General features: G+C 44.4%; 1 protein-coding gene across 2 annotated transcripts in view; it reads left to right on the top strand.

Moving 5' to 3' along the window:
• rrp15 (ribosomal RNA processing 15 homolog) overlaps positions 1–18,551 on the top strand; it is a 45,544-nt gene extending 26,993 nt beyond the window's left edge. For both annotated transcript variants that reach the window (XM_070888708.1, XM_070888707.1), the window contains exon 5: positions 18,278–18,551. In XM_070888708.1, the coding sequence (XP_070744809.1) occupies positions 18,278–18,424 (147 nt within the window). In that variant the 3' untranslated portion in view covers positions 18,425–18,551. The remainder of the gene's footprint in view (positions 1–18,277) is intronic.
• Positions 18,552–21,018: the final 2,467 nt, after the last annotated feature.

Here is a 21,018-nt window from a genome sequence, read left to right as displayed (position 1 = left end):
GTGAGGCCATTTGGCCAGGGCTAGAGGCTGCGTGCTTCGGCCCCTCCCACACAGTTTTGGGCGCCTGGAGCTACTGCACATGCACACCCACTGTAGCGCGCATGTGCAGAGGTCCCGGCACTGTTTTCAGCGCAGGGACCTGGCTCCGCCCCCTACAGCTCGTGCTGCGCTGCGCTGCACCGAGCTGCTGGAGAATCTGTGTTAGATCTCTTAATTTCCAATGAAATACGAACTCCGATGGTAGTTTTAACTTTTTAATCTCGGCAGAGAGTAACAAACTGCTTGGCTTCAAGCCAGGTCTTTGTTCTTACTGAGACACATGGTCAAAATGGCTGTACTTTATACCTGGATCAATTTACAGAAAAAAACTCGCCTTCTTTGACATTGGCTCAATTGAAAGTCTTTTAACGTTTTATTGGCTCGCTACCCAAGGTCCGAAAATGTCAAGATGATTGATGAGTTAATGCAACATGCTGAGCAGCACGTAGTAGCTTTGACTTGGGGGTCTGTGAATTTTCAAAGCCTGTCTAAATGAGCCTGTTTGAATACTCTATCAATCCCCCCTTTGATTCTTTCACAAACTGAATCATAAAACTTCAGGTATCACTGGTTAAACATTCTACAAAATAATTTCATACATGTTAATAGAGTTTCCTTCCAAAATTTGTTGATATGTTTCGCCACATGTCCGGACTAGTAGCTTCCACACAAATTTACACCAACCCGAGTTCCATCGTGGCCACAATGGAAGTCTGGTTTTAATAGGTTAATTAACCTTATTCCAATTCCTGTTATAATTTCAAATGGGCTTAGACCTGTAGTTCTGTTCGGGGTTGCCCTAATGCTACATAGCACTATTGGTAGTGCCTGGGGCCATGGTGTTCCTTCTTGATGATATTTGGCAAGCCGTTGTTTCAGAGTTCTACTTGTCCTGATGATTGTGGATGATAAGGACAGTGTAAATCCCACGTAATGTTCAGTAACCTACAGACTTCTTGGCAGACAGCACCTGTGAAGTGTGTTCCCTGATCTGAGTCAATGCTACTCGGAACTCCCCATCGGGGAATGTAATCCTTACACAAGACCTTTGCAGTGTGATTGGCTGTGGCTCTTTTAGTTGGGACAGCTTCTACCCATCTAGAGAATCTGTCGACCAAGTGTATCCTTGGCACGAAGGAAGAGATATATAATCAACCTGCAGATGCTGGAATGGTCTGACAGGGGCAGGGGGCCTCAGTTGGGGCATTACTGTGATGGGTCCAGAATTATTTTTCTGGCAGACCACACAGCGGTCTGTTACCAGCTGGGCATGTTTTTTAAATCCCCGACCCCACCAGCTTTTCTGGAACCGTGCCGTCATCTGTTGTGAGGCCAAGTGTCCCCACGAGTGGATCTGTTGGGCTAAAAAAGACATAAGCGCTTGTGGCGCGACTGGCTTGTCGGTAAACTCTTTGTCTCCAGACACCATCTTCGCATAGCTTAATTCCTGCCTCGATCCATGTCCATTTTTCCTCTCTGGAGCACTCGCCTTGCATTGTTTGAAAGTCTCGTGTCAGAGTCCTGAGTGCTTTCAATCTGCACATCTGTGTTGGTTCTTCTGGAGGAACGCCCTGTGAGACGGCATCTTTAGCTGCCTGGTCGGCTAGGGCATTTCCGTGTGCTTCTGTGGTATTTTCCTTGGTATGGGCCTTACACTTCAGGATGGACACTTCCTGAGGTAATTGTATGGCCTCCAGTAAGTCTCGGACTTCTTTTCCATTTCGGATAGGTGTACCAGCAGCAGTGAGGAATCCTCTTTTCCACCATAACATACCAAAGTCGTGAGCGACTCCAAAAGCATAACGCGAATCTGTGTAGACATTAGCTGTCTGTCCTTCTGCTATTCGACATGCTTCTGACAGGGCCCGTAACTCGGCCTGTTGTGCTGACGTTCCTGAGGGTAAACATCCTTTTGCCACTACCTCATAAGGTTGTAACTGCCCATTCTGCTTTTCTGGTACCATTGTCAACAAAGGAGGAACCATCTGTAAACAGGATGAGGTCCGGGTTGTGCAGAGGCTCCTCTGCTGCTAAGACTGCTTCTTCTGTTTCTTTTAAAATCTCCACGCAGTCATGCTCTTCACATTCTCCCCCCTCTTGCTCCCTCGATTCTGACATCGGGAGCATAGTTGTGGGATAATCGGGCTGGCCCGGACGATATGGAGATTAGGAGCTTCCAAAACTGCTGTCCAGCGGGTCCATCTAGCTGTCGTCACCTGAGATATTCTATTCATAGACAGCAAAGCGTGTACGGTGTGGGGACACTTGACAATCAGCTTTTGGTCGAGGACTAGACCCACAGTGATCATTACCGCTCGACATGTAGCTTCCATGGCCCTTGGGCAACTTCCCCATCCGAGGGCTACCGCATCCAGTTTTGCCGAATAATAGCCAATAGGTCTTTGCCGATCCCCATGTTCTTGTGTCAGTATAGCTGTCATATATCCTTCTTTCTCATGAACAAACAGGGTAAATGGCTTACCACTGTCGGGGATTCCCAGAGCCGGTGCCGAATACAAAGCCTTTTTCAAACTCAGGAAGGCCTCTTGCTGTTCTTTAGTGAGGGTGATGGCTTCTTTAGAGGCACGTTTCCCCTTTAAAATATCATTCAGTGGCTTAGCAAGCTGTGTGAAGGAGTCAATCCAATTTCTGTTAAAGTTACACAATCCCAAAAAAGACCTTAGTTCCTGAATAGTGGTGGGTTTTTTAGCAGCCCGAATGGCTGCAGTTCTATCCTGGGTAAGTTCTCTCTTTCCTTGTGAAATCTTTTGTCCCAGGTATACAACCTCTTCTTGGGATATTTGTGCTTTGTCGATGCTGGCTTTATGTCCTTTCAGCCGAAGGTGATCCAGCAAAGCTCATAAATCTTGTCTATGCTGTTCTTCCGTGTTTGAAGCTAGCAGGATATCGTCTACATATTGGATGACTGTGGATGACAGGGGAGGTAATTCTCGCAAATGGCTTTGTAAAACCATGTGGAATACCGTAGGGCTGTTGTGGAAACCCTGCGGTAACCGAGTCCAAGTATACTGTTGTCCTTGGACAGTGAAAGCAAACCACTGTCGAACCTCCGGTGCCAGAGGCACTGACCAAAATCCGTTGGCCATATCTATAACCGAGAAATATTTATGTTCCGGTTTGAGGGCATTAAAAATGGTGGAGGGATCTGCGACCAAAGGAGCTTTTTGATCAATACACTGGTTAGCTTTCCTCTAATCGACAGTCAAACGCCAAGTCTCATTAGATTTCTGTACCGGCCACACGGGGCTATTGGAGGAGCTATGCATTTTAATAAGCACCCCTTGTTTCTCCAATTGCTGAATAACCGGTAAGATTCCCGCGATGGCAGTTGGACTGATGGGATACTGTTTAGTGCATAGAGGCTTGGTCCCTGTAAATGACGCAGGCTCCATCTGGAGTAGGCCACAATCGTTCTTATCTTTAGCCCATATTGGGTGTTCCTTCAATTCTTCTTTCTTCAAAGTTCTAATTGACCATGTCACCCGACCATCCTCGAAATGCAGCGATTAATCTATTTGGATTAGAACGTCCATTCCCAAAAGGGGTTGATCTACTGGGCCTATCCAGACCGGCGTGATTAGTTCATGTGGACCCAGCCCTATAAGTACCGGTGTTGTCCTTTTAATTTCCATTTTATGGCCCCCAACTCCATAGGCTGTACGTGCCCTACCATCCAACAGCAAAAAGTCTCCATATTGTATGGGTAAGTAATTCCGCCCCTGTGTCTAAAAGACAGTCCACATCCTTATCGCCCACCCTCACAGTTATATATAGCCCATCTCCCCTTTGTTGTATTAGTGCGAGGAGAGGGGCCATGGTGGGCTCTAATCGTTTTTTTCTATCCCAAGTAACTCCTTCTGTTGTTGTATTGTCAGTCGCTTAAATGCTTCTATGAGGTCGTTATCTTGTGACAAGCCTGGCTTGTTGGCTGAATTGTATCCCTGGCTGTGTCCTCTTCCCCAGCCACGACCTTTCTGTTTTGCCCTGCACATCTTGGCCCAGTGACCTTCTTTCCCACAATAATGACATTTTCCGGGTAATTTTCTGAATGACTGTTTATCGGAATCCTGGGATTTCCATCCCATAGCCTGTACAGCTCGGACTTTAGCTCCCACATCCCGATCTAATTGGTTACATCGATCCACCAATGCTGCAAAGGTAGTTCCTCTATCTTCCCAGTCCAGTAACACTACCTTAAGCATTTTGGACAGTTCTGGCTTTAGACCTGCCACGAAAGCTGCTTTCAGGGGTCCAAACACTTGTTCATCCATTTCCTCATCCGTATTATTCATACCCGAATGTTCTAGCCACGTGCATCTAAACCGCTCGTCATACTCCAGGACCTCCTCTGTTCCTTTCTGTTGGCAGGCTGCAATTTTTCCCCAGTCTGTCTTAGCTGGACTGAAGGCTTGCAGCCAGTGTTTAATCGCCTCCCATCCTGCATCTAATTCTTGCTCATTCTGCCCCAAAGCTTCATCTACCTTGTCGTGCAATTTTCTTCCCTGTGTTTTTGGCACCATTATGGTCAAAATTTGCACTCCGTCCCAGGGATGAAGTTGATATATATTTCTTAAGCGGTCCAATTGGTCCCACGTTTTTACTCCCCCTTTCTTTGGATTGGGCAATTCCTTGGACCATTTATCAATTTTCTCTGGGTCTGCCGGAGCATGAACTAAGTATTCTGCATACACCCTTCTCTTTGTTTTTTTGGTTCCGCCCTCACCCGCAGTCTCTTCTGATTTGACTACAACTCGTCTTTTTTTAAACGGGGCAAAGCGCACCCCTAATTCTTCATCATCCTCCGACACTGTATTGTCGGAGGATTCAGAAACTGTATCTATTCCTCGGTCGTGTCTTCGGGTTTGCGCTTTTAATTTATCCAAACATGGGTACCCTGGGAATTGATCAATACATTTTCCTTTTCCTATTACTGTCTCTTGACCTAATGATTTTTTCCATTCTTTAATTTCACCTTTAAGATCTTTAACTTCCGCTTCCAGCTTTTCAAGTTCAAGCTTTTTCTGTCGCAGCTGTGCACAAACAGCTTGCAATTGATCCTTTGTACTGGTCAGTTCTCGGTCATGTTGGGAACGCATTATAATTTCATTCCGGTTTCGGATCTGGCCCATAACCGCGAGGGACCATCTAGTTCGCTCTTTATTTTTCATACGGGTCGTTTTTCCCCAGACCCTTTTAATCTCGTCCAAGGACCATTGTCCTTTGGAGGTTCCGTACTTTTGTTCGATCTTAATACAGGTTTTAGATAAGTTGAATTGTTGCTCTATGTATTCTTTCAACTGTTCGAGAATTAAATCTAGTGAAACTTGAGGTGGTGCCTGCCCACCTTTAACAGTTGTAGGCAATTCTTTGTTCTTATCTCCTGCTGCCATTATACTGAGTTCTTTACTGGGGTCTCGAGTCGTAGGCTTGCTAGCCGATCAATAGGTCGGTGATTAATTAACTAACACACCGCCGAAGTTTAGACGTCTATGGGACCTCGAGCCGACTACCAACCGGAGGGTTCGCAAACCGGAGGCTTTCGGAATCGCGTAGAAGGAGAGGCGAATTTAGACTTTTGACCGAGGACTTTTTTTTAAAAAGAGGAGTCCTTACCTCAAAATGTAGGTCCGATGTCCAAAATTCAGTTTCTTTCCTCAGCGATCCTGTTCGCAGCGCCAAAATTGTTAGATCTCTTAATTTCCAATGAAATACGAATTCCGATGGTAGTTTTAACTTTTTAATCTCGGCAGAGAGTAACAAACTGCTTGGCTTCAAGCCAGGTCTTTGTTCTTACTGAGACACATGGTCAAAATGGCTGTACTTTATATCTGGATCAATTTACAGAAAAGAACTCGCCTTCTTTGACCTTATTGGCTCAATTGAAAGTCTTTTAATGTTTTATTGGCTCGCTACCCAAGGTCCGAAAATGTCAAGTTGATTGATGAGTTAATGCAACATGCTGAGCAGCACGTAGTAGCCTTGACTTGGGGGTCTGTGAATTTTCAAAGCCTGTCTAAATGAGCCTATTTGAATACTCTATCAATCTGGAAGATTTTTTTAGGCGCATTTTGTGCCGCGAAAAATGGGCGTCCAGATCGGGACTGCGCCGTTCTAGGCGCGGCTCGAAACTTGGGCCCCTAGTGTTTAAGTGAAATTTGGCAAAATCCATTTTCAGTAACTGGAATTTCCATTGGCTGTACTGATTAGCACAAGTCAATTGTATTAATTAGTAAGGCGATAGAATCTCCGTTGTTTTCACTTCAATCTCATTTATATTACTTCTTAATGACAGTGAACAGCATTGAGCAAGTGAGTGCTGTTCACTAGTTCTTTAAGAATCTGACTCACTTCAATATGAGTGTCCTCGACGCCATCCCGCAGCATTCTACCAGCCACCACCTCAGCACAACCCCAGCCCGGCATGAGGTTGAAAACGCCTTCCGACAACTGAAGAACAACAAGGCCTCCAGAGCAGATGGAATCCCCGCCGAAGCACTAAAGCAGGGTGGAGAAGCACTATTGGCACGAATCCATGAACTCATTTCTTTTATTTGTAAGGAGAGCATGCCAGGGGATCTTGGAGATGCTGTAATCATGACCATCTTCACGAAAGGTGACAAATCCGATTGCAGTAATTATCTTCCTCAATCACCTCCCAGTGGTTGAAGTCGCAATGTGGATTCCGCCCACTAAGGGGCACAATGGACATGATCTTCACCACGCGTCAAATTCAAGAAAAATGCAGGGAGCAGCACCAACCTCTGTACCTGGCTGCCTTTGACCTCACAAAGGCCTTCGACACTGTTGACTGTGAGGGATTGTGGAGTGTCCTCAAATTCAGCTGCCCCATCCTCTGCCTGCTTCACAATGACATGCAAGCCGTGATCCTGACCAACTGATCCAATACACGTGCAAACCGGGGTCAAGCAAGACTGTGTAATCGCACCAACGGTCTTCTCGATCTTCCTTACTGCAATGCTCCATCTCTCCCTCAATAAGCTCCCCGCTGGAGTGGAGCTAATCTACAGAACAAACGGGAAATTGTTCAACCTCCGTTGCCTCCAGTCCAGATCCAAGGTCGGCCCATCCTCTGTCATTGAATTACAGTATGCAGACGACGCTTGCGTTTGCACACACTGAGGCCGAACTTCAAACCATCGTCAACACCTTCACTGAAGCGTACGAGAGTATGGGCCTTACACTAAACATCCGTAAGACAAAGGTTCTCTACCAACCTGTCCCTGCCACACAGTACTGCTCCCTGATTATCAAGGTCCATGATGAGGCCTTTGACAACATGAACTATTTTCCATACTTTGGGAGTCTACTGTCATCAAGCATCCGGGAAGCCACCAAACACCTCGAGTCTCTTTGCCGGGGGCACGCGGAAGCCAAGCGCAAACAACTGAAGGAGCACATGACAACCCAAGCACCCCACCCATCTATCCCTTCAACCACTTGTGGAAGCAAGTCATCCTCTACTTCGAGGACCTACCTAAGAAGAAGAGAAGAATCTGATGAATTAACTGCTCAGCCTCCCTGCAATGTGCTGCTCAGAATATTAAAATTGTAATGTCCTAAAATTGCATTTCTATAGTGCCTTTCACAACCATGGGATGTCTCAGAATTTTACATCCAATTAATTCCTCCTTGAAGTGTCAAATGTGGCAGCCAATTTGCACACAGCAAGGACCCACAGATAGCAATCAGATGAATGACCAGTTAATTTGTTTCTGGTGGTATTAATTGAGGGATAACTCTCCTGCTCTTCTTCAAATAGTGCCTCAGAATCTTTTATGTCCTCTGAGGCAGGCAGGACTTTAGTTTAATGTCTCATCTGAAAGGCAGCACTCCCTGAAGTCTGCACCGGCGTGTCAGCCTAAATTATGTGTTCCAAATCCTGAAGTGGAGCCTGAGCCAAGGCTGACAACACACCCTGCCTGTACTGATCAGTTGATTATAGTGATCTTGTGGGCTGCTGGCCAGATCTACTATAACTGAATTTTTATGTAATAACACTGTGTATGTTTGAAGGTGGAAACAGCAATGATGCTTCACATTGGATGATTATTTTCAGGCAGTCACTTATTTTTAAGCAGAATGTGTACTTTGTACCTGATTTGGTATCTCTGGCTGTTGGGTGTATGAGAGCAAGAAAGACCCATGTGTATTATGCAGGTAATACAGATCAAATTTCATAAAACTGGGAAAATGAGGAAGAATTAAGACTCTGGAAAAGAAACTGATATAATCAATAGACGAGATTCATGTCGTGCCTTGGTTTAATGGCTATCTTGGTTTAAATGTACAATTGGCATCTCTTAAGTACTCTTCAAATTGCAAAATGTTCATGACATTTAGGAGATACTTGCTGCTTTGTGATTTGATTCACCATTTTCAAATGTATTAGACTTCTGGCTGATTCATTTTGTATTTTACCGACGGCCTTTTTTTGAACCTGTGAGGCTGGCTATTCGAATCACAGGAATCACCTGTCCACTTACTTTGTAGTTATAAACAGACAAGGAGAATTGTTTGGAAGGGTCCACACACCCATCAGAACAGGCTGTTGCAAATCCCAGCATATGTGATATAAAAAGGATGTGAAAAGGGTAATGAATCCTGTGCTGCAAGCTTCTAATATTGCTACTGACTTCTAGAAAGGGAGTTGAAGGCTATCTCTAAAGGAAAGGCAGTTAGACGGGCTCACTGGAAAACACAGCTGAAGCTGATTAAGCTTTAGCACAGTTAAAGATTTCTATCAAGTTTGCAATTATCTTGAGACATCGAAGAGGAACTTGTAATAGTTTAGAAGTACAGGTATACTAGAAATATTCGGTGTGGATTTGAAGTCAAATCTGAATGATTAGGTTCATTATTAGAGTTGTGATCTGTTTATCTTTTTAGCGAGTTTAGAAGAAAATAACTAAAACTCCACTTATTAGATTCATTGCTTGTTCATTATTAAGTTATTTTACACTTTAAGCAAGGTCTATTGTTAATGTCTCTTCCCTTCCAAAGACTTAGTTGACATTATGGTGGTATAAGATAGCCCACTTAATAGCCATTACCAAATAGGATTTGCTGTTGGTTAACCTGGGAAAATTACTGAAACCTCTTACATTCCAGGCGAAGATAGACAATCTCCAAGGCTTTGGGGGTTGGATCTAAAACACAAGAACCAGCAGAATCTAAAATTTTGGAAAATTCCGATCCTGATCCAGGAGTTTACAACATGTCCCCCACTGAGCGTGAAGCTCAAGCTTTTGCTTTCCTCAGAACCGTGCATTTAGATTGCGCAGGATGGCTAGAAGTGAGTTATGAAGCAAATTTCAGTTCGGATGGCATAACAATGACTCAATTTTTCCCAGTGCCTTTTTTTGGCGTATTTCAAGAGTTACGTCTTTTTTTAGCCCTGACTATTCCAAAAAATAACTTTCAAGTTTCCCCATTCTAATTTTTTTAATTGGCGCCACGCAGCCTGTCCTTTAGCTTCGGGGGGTGGAGCCTAATGTCTGCGCTCTGCACTTGCACGGAAAAATAAAATGACGCATGCCCAGTATACTTCCCGGTCTGCATTCGGCCATTTTTAAAGAGCAAGTTGTGTGAAAACTTTAATTCTGAGTGGAAAAATCAGAGCTGCAATATGCAACGCGGCTCAAGGACCAAGAATTTCTCACAAGAGGAAGTGGAGGCACTAGTTACTGTAATTGAGGCTGGATGGCCCGAGCTGGACACCAGCAGAGGTCTCACGAAAGTTTCACCAAAAGAAATGAAAAAACGCTGGAACCAACTTGCAGAAGATTACTGTGCAATGGTGACCACCCCGAGGTCTGGAGGCCAGTGCAAAAAGGAGTCGTAGGACCTTGGTCAAATAGTTAGTGTAAGTAATATTTTCATTTACTCACTGGAATTGCAGTTGTAAATATGACCATTGTAAATATGTCCCACCCAGCAGAAAGGCACCCTCTCTTTAAAAAGTTATATTTTCATCTTTGCAGAGGAAGCTGGCACGCAACAAAAGAGAGTGAGCTTGAACAGGAGGAGGCCCGGCAAATCTGCACCCACTAACACCCTTGAAAGACAGGGTCGCTACTTTGATGGGTCCTGCTGGAGAAAAGCAACCATCACTGCACAAGCTGGGCCCACACTTCAGGGAGAGGGTAAGTCCTGCAAATTCCACAGTCTGGCTTTGATAAATGTTAAGTACTGCACGGGCTAGCCATGCTTCGATTCCTGGGGATGTCTCAGTCAACTACACTTCAGTTGATGCATTGTGCAATCATTCATCGTGGTCTTTGAAATGAGCCTGCTGCCTGCGCTGTGTGAGCCTACTCATGCCACCCTGCCCATTCCTCTGCTGCTAACCATTTGTCTGTTCTGTTATATTTTGCAGAACTTGAGGCCAACCCTGACGAGGCTGAAGCCGATGCAGAAGAAGATTCAGACAGGGATGAGCCTGAAAAGGAGGACATCTTCCAATTCCACCTTCCTGACCAAGAGCATGGGGGTGAGGGGGAGAGGGAGGGGCAGAGGGAGGATGAAGCCCCCAGTGTTGTACTCACTGGAGGAGGTGCTGGTGCTGCCCATTGAGGTGCCAGCCACTTTCCTGAGTGGTGCGAGTGTTGGGACATTCCATGGTTTCACACAGTCCGAGGCTGCGGGTTCCCGTGGAATGCAGCAAGGCACACCTGAGGCCCCACTGTCCGAGGCTGTGTGTTCCAGTGGGATGCAGTGAGCCACACCCAGGGTGAGGAGGGGAAGGAGAGCCCGACAGTGCTCTCCTGAGTTGCAATATGTAACAGATGTGGTTCAGATGATGGCAATGAGTGCGAAGAGCATTAACCTTACGCGATGACTCCTGGACATCATCAATGGGGTGGGTGAGGAGGTATCGGGACTGTCAGGCGAAGTAACAACACTCAAGAAATGGGAACACTGTCCAGTCACATGAGGGAGGGAATGTCGGAAGTAGTTGAGACGTTGTCGGGGCACATGAGGGAGGGGATGTCAGAGGTAGCTGCTGTAATAAGGGAACACGCCCAGACCCCGCGGCCATTGACAAAATCAACTGCTATTCCCACTCCAATCCCCAGACCAGCCTCTGAAGAGGCCTAAGCTGGGCCTTCCACATTACCGCTTACCCACGCCCCCCCATCAAGAAGTGCGCGTTACCCGAGATGTTCGATAGAATAAGCTTGGTACCAACCCGAGAATTGCTGCGCCACCATCTGCAGGCAGGGGTGGAGACACCAAAAAAAACAAGCGCAGCGGGTGGCCTTGGAATAAGATGGAGGAGATATGGGTACAGTCTTTCTTTGCTGCTGTTATTATTACTGTTGTAACTGTTCTCAAATTTAAAGTTTTTTGTAAGTGATGTAAATTTACTAGTTTAAAAGTTTGTAAGTGATCTTAACTGAAAACATTAAAGTTTGATACAAGAATATTTTTTATTAAAGTTAAGTACAGACAAGTGTTAAACTTTTGAATAAAATATATTTTAAATTATAACAATCATTTCCATTATTAACACAACTTTTTGAAGTAAAGAAGAATCATTTCCATTATTTGTTCCATTAACACAAGGCAACATTACAAAACAGGCCCAAACAGTAAACATGGTTCATTTGGAATAGTTGTGGCTGAACCTCCAGGCAGCAAATCGGTCACACATGAGCTGCTGGCGCAAGGCTCGAGCAATCGTTAAAGGGCACGACAGCCCGTCCTCCTCCGCCATCCTGCTCCGGGTTCAGGGATTTGCATGGCTTTCTTGTCCTCCTCCTTGTCATTTGCATCTTCCTCCTCATTATCAGCCACTCTCGCCTCAGGTGAGTCTTCTACTAGCAGCTGCTGCTGCCTTATAATGGCTAGGTTGTGCAGCAGACAGTGAACTGACCAACAATCTCAAGGGCGTATTGAAAGTAGCCTCTGGAATGGTCCAGGCATCGGAAATGCTGCTTCAAAGTGCCAATGGTCCTCTATTATGCTGCGCATCGCAATGTGCGACATGTTGTATTCCCGGTCAGCTTCTGTCCAAGTTACGTGTAGGGGCGTCATGAGCCAGGTGGTGAGGCCGTACCTTTTGTCTCCCAGCAGCCAGCTCTGCCCTTCTGTCTGCTACTGAAACATGGCAGATATAGCGCTCTCGAGTAGGATGAATGCATCATGGATATCTCGCATCAACTTCCATGATGTGATGCATGTTGTCACAGACTGCACATTCATGGAGTGGAAGCATTTTCTGTCCCTGTACATCTCTGAATCCTCCAAAGGTGCTCGCAAGGCGATGTGGGTACAATCAGTGCAGCCCTGTACCTTTGGGAAGCCAGCAATCCTGGAGAAGCCCACAGCCCTGTCATTCATTGCCTGGGCAGTCATGGAGAACTTTATGTCGTCATTCCTCCAGACATATAGTACAGCGGTCATCTGCTGACTGCAGATATGTGTTGCATGTTGTGAAATGCCGCACACATCCCCAGTTGTGGCCTGGAATGATCCAGATGCATAAAATGAAAGTGCAGCTGTAACCTTTACTTCAACTGACAGAGCAGTTCTCCTGACGCTTCTAGGGTACAGGTCTGCTTTTATTAACTCTCAGATCTTGGTTACAATTTCTTTGTGGAAATGCAGCCTTCTCACACACTGTGCATCACTCAAGTGCAGGTATGCGCGCCTGTCGCGATATACCCAATGTAGGTCAGGCCTCCTGCCCATCATCCTACAGGCTCTGAGGTTTCTCGTGATGCTGGCTAATCAATCTTCTCCGCCACAGCACAATCACGCAGAAGCTTTGAACGAGGTATGGCAGTCAATATTGCCCCCATAATTTAATTGTAGCCTTGCAAGAAGCTCAAAGCAGCAGGAGAAAGCACTCACACTTCTTTCCTCTGTCTCTCCCCAAGGTTGACGCCCTTGTATGGACCACACCCTGGTCTGCGCATGTGCAATAGGCTTGCTTAGAACGGGAAGCTAGGCATTCAATAAAGAAACAAAGTCTAATGCAATTCTTTAATTTTTAATTTCAAAGTACCACCCCACCACCAAACGTCTCCTCACTGGGCTCGAGGGTCGGCTGGCAGAATCGCTCCCTCGCCCGGACACGGGCTTGGTCATTTACCCACCCCACCCGGGCTTCTTTTGAAGCTGTTGTATAGCCTAAGGGTTCTCATCCCTTCAGTTCAATTTCCAAACCCCCCCCCCAGCTTCTTTTGAAGCTGAGCCCGTGCACAGGCGAGGGAGCAATTCTGCTGGCCGCGCTCTAACTCTCGAGCCTGGTGACGCAAAAAAATACTAACCTAAAAAAATCGTAACTGAGAGCTGGCACAGAAACTTTGGGGAAACTTGGATATTCTAATGTACACCAAAAAAAAGCGGCGCACGCTAAATCAGCCGATCCAACAGTATAGGTTATATATGTTGAGCATTAGAGTTGAATGCTTCTCACTTTACTTAATTTGCAACATCCCAACATCTCTTCCACATCAAATAATGTACACGGAAAGGAATTAACATTTTTCTGTGACATCACTATCCTGGATATACCAGGAAACAATTGTCGGCACGTCACAGGGAAATTTTGATGTGGTACGGACTGGGTAGAGAAATGGCCTCTGGATCTGTAGATCATTCTTTCAGACGTTAAGTTAAGCACTGTCTACCTGTTCGGCAGTTTGTGAAAGTTAAGGATTCCATGGCAATATTTGAAGAGCAGAAAGTTATTTTTGTCCTAGCCAACATTCCTTCCTCAACCAGCAACACCACTGAAAGCTAACTGACCATTCATCTCATTGTCGTTTGTGACATCTTGCTGTATCTAAAGGGGCACCTGCATTTGCTTGTATAATAATGTTTCACAAAGAATTCATTGAGCAACTGAGATGTTCAATTGAGTCTAGATTCAAGATGCTACATAAAATCAAGGCTTTTTTTAAGTTTCATGAAAACCGTTTGGATCCAAAAATAGGAGAAATGGAGACAGCATTTTGAATGAATTGCTCTTGCTTTGAATTTGTTTACATTTTAACAAATTCACCTTTAGCCTTTATCTGTGTCCAGGATATCCTGTGTGGTAGATTATAGATAAGATATACTACTAAAAACGGGTCTCTAATCTTGAGTAACAGCATTTGCTCTGTAACACTTTTGGTATGCCTTATGTGTCAACTTAAGAGAAAAGTATGCTTATGATTCAGTAGGTAGTACTGTCTGCTGTGTCAGAGGTTTTGGATTCAAATCTCACTCCAGGACTCGAGCACATAATCTAGGCTACCACTTCAGTACAGTACTAAGGGCATATGTTGTTCAAATGACACCGTAACCCCTGGCAGTTTTTGAAGAGGGGCAAGGAATTCTGATATCTTGGCTAACAATCTTCCCTGAACCAACACCACCTAAAAATAGATTAACCTGGTTAGTCATCTCATTTACTATTTGAAGCTCTTGCTGCTCATGGATTGGCTACTGTGTTTGCCTACATAAGTCAAAAAGTGATTTATGTAAAGCACTTTTTTTTTAGGAACGTGTTGAGATGCAAGTCTTTTAATGAAGGGCTTTATTTCAAATTACTATCAAAAATTAGTAGACTAAATTGCCTAAGCTTGCAAGTCACCGAGATTTTTAATGTATTTATTTTGAATAGTCTGGTTTAGATGGTTGTGTCTTAACTCGGCTTTGAAAGATTTACTTTACAAATCAAATGACCTGCAGTTGTATTTGATTTTTGTTGTCAATGCCAAGGACAGTCTTAACTTTACATTGAGCACATGGGTAGGAAAGCAGCTTGCGAGGGGGGGTATTGAATGCTACCCTTCAGCTAATAGGCACGCAACTGGCTCCCTATCTGAGACCCTGGATCTCAATCTGTGGCTCTGGGTGTGGACCTCGACACTTTTGTAATCTGCATAATCATCAATGAATCAATTCATAATCAGCATAAGCCTCAATCAATTCATAATCAGCATAAGCTTCAGTCAATCAATTCATAATCAGCTCAATCAATCAATTCATAATCTGCATAAGCATCAGTCAATCAATTTATAATTTGGTTTTGAATTTTTTTTAAAAAATCAGTTTATTTAATGCAAAACAAAATTTTGTGGGCTTCACACATGGTTTTAATGTGACTAGTCGTGGCCGGCCCCTCCGATCAGCAGCAAGAGAAAAGAAGTCTTGTAACTGGCTGCTGATCAGAGCAACTCCAACTGTTGTGCTTTGCATTTGATCTGTTCATGAAGTTTTGGCATGGATCCTGATGGAAAGGAAAGAATGTAAAGTATAGACCCATGAACCAAACTAAACTATTGGAAAACAAATATGCTGCAGGAGATCAGTAAAGAAAGGAAGGAAAATAAAGTTAACCATGCTGATTGCTTTGCATTTCGTCAATGGGATATTTGAGGCAATCAAAAACCAAGTTAATTTGCTTCACAGATAGGAATTTTCAAATTACCAATGGGCATGCACTGCAGAACCATCCAGTTTGGTTATTCATTTTTTTTCTCAAACTAAGCAATCTTGAACTGGCAACTACTACAGATCAAACCACTCATAGTTTCTTCATTGTATTCAGTCATTACTTTCCTTCTGTCAGATCAGTGTTTGTAATTAACATTTGTAACTTCACACACAATTCTGGTGAAAAGAAACAGCTAAGAGGTAGAAATTTCCCCCTGCCTGAAATGGGGCGCTCCCACCATGTTCGATGGTTTTTACCGCAGCTGCGGTCTAGGTCGCCTCTTGAGTGACATTTGGCTCTTTGTTGGTTTTTTTTTTCCCTTGGATCTGGAAGCTGCTTTTAATGGGGGCTGTGACGACACTTGAGGGACAGAAATGTGGCGGTGGCAACACCTGAGGGACGGAAGTTGGACGGTGTGGAGTGACCGCCGCGATGAAGTCATCAAGGTGCCACGTCACCACGGCTCTCCCCTTCACTTAAAGGGAAGAGCTACCTTGATTTTAAAAACTTTGGTCCACCGGGCTACCAGGGAGGGTTTCGGCCGGGCTTACCACGGATCGGCAGCAGCGGAGCGGTAGGGGATGGATCGGGGCACCGCCGGGAAAACTCGAGAGGGCAATTGGATTAGCAGCAGCCATTCCACAAAAAGTCGACGGCCACTCCACTCCGCAGCATGACTGCCGATTTGCGGTGGTAACAGGCCATAAGGATGGGGCAATACTGCCCCCTAAATATACCCTTACATGATCATTTAATGTTAGAAATTCTTGCAAGAAGTTTTCCTATATAGGTCTGAGTTTGAAATTTCACCGGGGGGCTGGGGAATAGGGAGGGGAGAGAGGAAGGGACAGAGATCAAAAGTAGATTTTCTCCTTTTCCAATGTTTTCCGCAGTTTAAGCCATTAAATGAAATAAATGAACTTTGGGTATTTGGGACAAGGTTTTCTTGGTACTGAGGAGGACGGATGTTTGTATCTGAGCAAGAGGGGTTATTGGCCTGGATTTTGCGATCAGCGAAGGACGGGCACTCTCCGTTCGCTGCCCACAGACTTTTTGCGGGATTTGTGAATTCCTTAATGTGTTTATTTTATTTTAAAATTTTGGTTGTGCCCATGACTCTATCAGAGCTCTAGTCACTCCTGGGTGACTGATGGTTGCAACTTTAAACTCCATTTGAAAACAATCCATAATTAAAGTGTATCTTATTTATAACTACTACACTGTTCTTGAATCTTTAATAGCAGTAATGATTGTAGAAATGTATCCAAAGTCACTCGACAATTTGGCATGGTTATAAATATCACACTTTAACACTGATAACAGCTGAAACATAGACATGTCTCCAAAATAGCAATAATTCTTACACAAACCTTTTGATACTTTAAATTGCATTAACCTGACACCTGCCAAGTTAGCGTTACTGTGCAGAATCCTAATTAATCTAATCTATAACCATGCCTCTTATTACATGGAATACATTGTCATAAGGCAAAGACATTTATGACACTGTATTGACTTCTCCCTTTATCATCCTCAACAATGAATGAACCAGTGGGATTTGGTGATCGGTGCCCCCTCCCCCTGCTCAAGTGGGATATTATGGCTTTGCAAGGCTCAAAGGGGCATCTCAAATGTATTGATTGGAAGATTCAGGGGCCATCTCTCCCAACTATTGATTCGTATCAGTAGCTACAACTCTTTGTGGATGCCAATTTCAAGGTTCCTTCTGAACCATGCTAAGAAAAAGTGATGGTTACTTTGTTATTGAAGAAAAATGAGAGAGAAAAGTTTGAATGCAGATTAAGCTTTTAGGTATGCAAGAACGTTCAGAACTCCTAGCTTGTAATGGAAGGTAGTGTGAGGTTCAGAGCCACGTTTACAAAAGGGGGAGGGGGCAAGCCCCCAGCTCAAGCCCCCCCCCCCCGAAAAAGTCTGGCTTCAATGCTCAGGCCCCCTTTCAAAAACTTTGTTGTTGCAAAGCCAGTAATTTTATGTTTTTTAGATGCTTATAATCGTGTAAAAAAAGAAAACTAACGAGGTTATCTGTTTGTTTTAATGTTTCCTGCTGCTGTAAATTCTAATCGCGCATGAAAGGGACTTCGCAGCAAACAGGCGCCTTAGCGTTATGTAGCAGGCGGTGGAATCGGGGTTTAGTAGTGTAATGTTGCAAGGTGCCTCAGAGTGGCGCTCCAACTCCACAATAATCCTTTCTGTGCATCAGCATTCTGTTCGCGTATCCAGTTGTAAAATTCTACATAGCCATGATGCACAGCCTTGTATAAATAGTAACTCTTGAGGAAAGGGAGTTGAGGGGGAGCTCACGGCTAATTTCAACTACTGAGCCGGATGCCTCTAGTTTTAAACACAAATATAGGAAATGTTGTACAAGATTGCTTCCGCTTTAACCAACCACCGCAAGAAAATGAATTAGTGCCACGATAACAACGTTTGACTCGTTCCAAATAAAGATCTATATTATAGTCATCAAACTGCCTAAAAGCCAGCTTTGTGCCATATAAGCTAAAGTAGCACATAAAGAGAATTTGGTTCAGAGATCAAAAGAAATATTGTATCTCGATTCAAAAGGTTTTATTAAATCCATATTGTGTATCGGATTCGTGTGCCAGGAAATATTCTAATGAGTCAGCACCTGGGGGTTAAAAAAACTTACATCAGATGGGTGTTTGGGTCGGTGGAAAAGTGAATCTCCTGTGTTCATTTGTGTTTTTGATTATATTTACTAATCAAGTGGTTTATTTTCAGGTTGAAGTTAAATCAGAAGATGGTGCAGCGTGGAACATATTACGCGATGACTTCATGATGGGAGCTACTATGAAAGACTGGGATAAAGAGAGCGAGGAGGAGCAAGGGGCTGATGTCGGTGGCGAGGAAAGTGATTCGGATCGATGAGCCTTATGATTAGTACTTGGCCTACAGCAATGTAAACTACAGTAATGCTCATTCTGTGAATGCATGAAATTGTGTATAATGTGGGGAATGAACTGCCTATTTAATAAAGCAAGCTATTTCTTTCCAAGGGCTTTTTCAAAATTCTGTTCCAAATCCACACATTCCGCCATATTTTGTGTACAGATCCCTTCAGAACTGAATGGTGAAAATCTGAAGTTGAGGGAACGAGTCAATGCTGGTTGAGATAGTAATAATTTGGAATTAATAAAGAGTATTATTGGAGATTTATGCTTGCACATTATCCCACCCTTGAAGGTCCGAACTGAACCAATCATTCCTTCTCCCTTGGACAAAAAAGTGTACATTACAGCGTGAAACAAACATCCCCGAGGTTCAGACACTATCAGCTATTCTGAAATTATGAAGGTAAATGCGCATGGCTCGATCCCACAAACAGGAATGAGAAAAATGGCCAATGAACCTTGTTGGTTTGGGGGGGAGAAATAGCTACGACACCTGCAAGAACTCGCTGTTCTTCGAATATTCTGGTATGGGATCTGCAGCATCCACCTGAACATCCTAACGGCGCTTCTATCTCGGTGAAACAGCGGCACCTCTGACCATGCGGCACTCCCCTCAGTGCTACACCGAAATATTGGCGCAGAAGATTATGTGGCGATCCGCTTAAAACGATCAATGACTTTGTCCGGTCTTAAAGGGGGTTGTTATTGTAGCTGTAAAAGGTGTGTAAAATGTTTCAAAACATTGCTCATCATTTCTCTGCATATATACATGACAGAAACTGTAGATCTTGGAATCATTGTCTATTCAGTGTTTGCTAGATCCTCAACCCAGATAATGCCGATTCCTCAGCTGTTGGGGGGGAGTTGCTGGAGAAACTGGCGTTTGCTTTGTGTGAGCTGTGTGTTTTATTTTACAGCACGTTTTTGGAAGGGAGAATTCCAATGGTGTTGCCGAGTCTGAATCACTTTATTTTCCCCATTCTGCGAGGTGGAAATATTTGTCCAACTGTCTGTTGGTTTAAAAGCTAAACTACTTTGTCCAACTGTCCACTCTAGTTTTCTGAGTCACGGAGGTAGAGGATTCCTCAAATGATCAGAATTGCCTATCACCACAGTATTCGGAGTCAGAGTGCATCATTCTGTGGACTGGCGGCTCCTGCCGCGGGCAGCGTGACGTCCCCGGGCCCTAGCGCCCCTTTCAATTATATTATTTGGATCGTTACTTCATAAAATCCTATTTTCTTCCGAGGCGAGTTTGAGCGGTACTTTTTATTTGAACATCATTTTTTGATACAAAAAGTAGTTATTACTGGAACGGAAGCGACAGAGTCAGCCCCCTATAATCGTGTTAAACTTAAAACATTCAAATTTCTCGAGGCGAGCTGTAAGAATTCTCGTAACTCCCAAAGTATAATTCGGGCACGTAGTAAGTGCCTGAATGGAAAAGTAGCGGAGGATGAGAGAAGCGCCTGGTCTTGACAATGCGGCCAGAGACTTCATCTCATTATGACTCACTCGACTTGAAGCAAAAGTTCATCTTCACTGGGGTTCTGTGCAAATCTCTTTGATCCCATGCCCGCTGCTTTGTCAATTTAAAAGCCTGCCCAGCTGCTTGTATTTTCCTGAATAGTGGGACTTTTGTCTATTGAAAAATCAAATCGGTATCGGACCAAACACTAACTGGTTTCATGCACTCTGGTGCCACGCGTGTGAACTACTTTCAGTTCAGTTTCATGTTCCAGGCAGCTTGTGAGTCCGTGGACGGGTTTTGTTTTGTAATTTGTGGTAAATGTTAGGGTGTTGAGGCGATTGCAGAATCCATCGTTTCCTTAAATAAAACCGTGTTAAAGGACTGATAGAAATAGTAAGTGCCGTTTCATTGTCCGTCCATGTGGGGAGCAGAGCTGCTGAAAGCGCGTTTATTAATGCTGCAAAGGTGCACACGTTTAAACAAAGTCAGCAGCGCCACCCTTAATGTTGCTGTCACATTGAGCAGATAAGTTAAACAAATCTTCATACCATCTCACACAAAGCACTAACATCATGTATGCTGCCTTCTGATCTATTTCCATCCTATGTGCTGCAATGCACGGGGTAGAATTGTGTTCAATATATCCATTCCCCCAGCAGGATACTCCTAAATAACGCCAGATATTTACTGATAAGTGCTATCTTGTGCCGCAGTGGAGATGCAATCTCCCTTAAAAGGGTGAGAATATACCAACGACCTTCTACAAAACTAGACAGTCTTGCGCTGTGCTGCATTTTCCAGCATTTTAAGATCGGGGTCAATAGCCCCCGGTGTGAATCACGACCCGTTTGAAGGATCGTGCGCTTTAAAAGACGAGCAGAAACGGAGTGGCGGGAGAGAGAGAGAGGAGGCGAAGAACGGCGGGCGCTAGGACAGCGCGGACCGCTGGAGCCGCCTGTCAGTGGGCAGCCTGGTAACGAGTGCTGAGGAATCCTCGAGCGGCCGGACCCCCACGTCACTCCATGGAGGCAACACGTGGTAGAGTGAGACATTATAAATCTCTCCCCTGTGCAGGCGTGATGTTATCTGCTGGCAGCTTT

The sequence above is a fragment of the Pristiophorus japonicus genome, chromosome 9 (genome assembly GCF_044704955.1).
Source record: "Pristiophorus japonicus isolate sPriJap1 chromosome 9, sPriJap1.hap1, whole genome shotgun sequence".
NCBI lineage: Eukaryota > Metazoa > Chordata > Chondrichthyes > Pristiophoridae > Pristiophorus > Pristiophorus japonicus.
The sequence above is the reverse complement of the archived record's forward strand: the minus strand, read 5'-3'. Positions and strand labels throughout refer to the sequence as shown.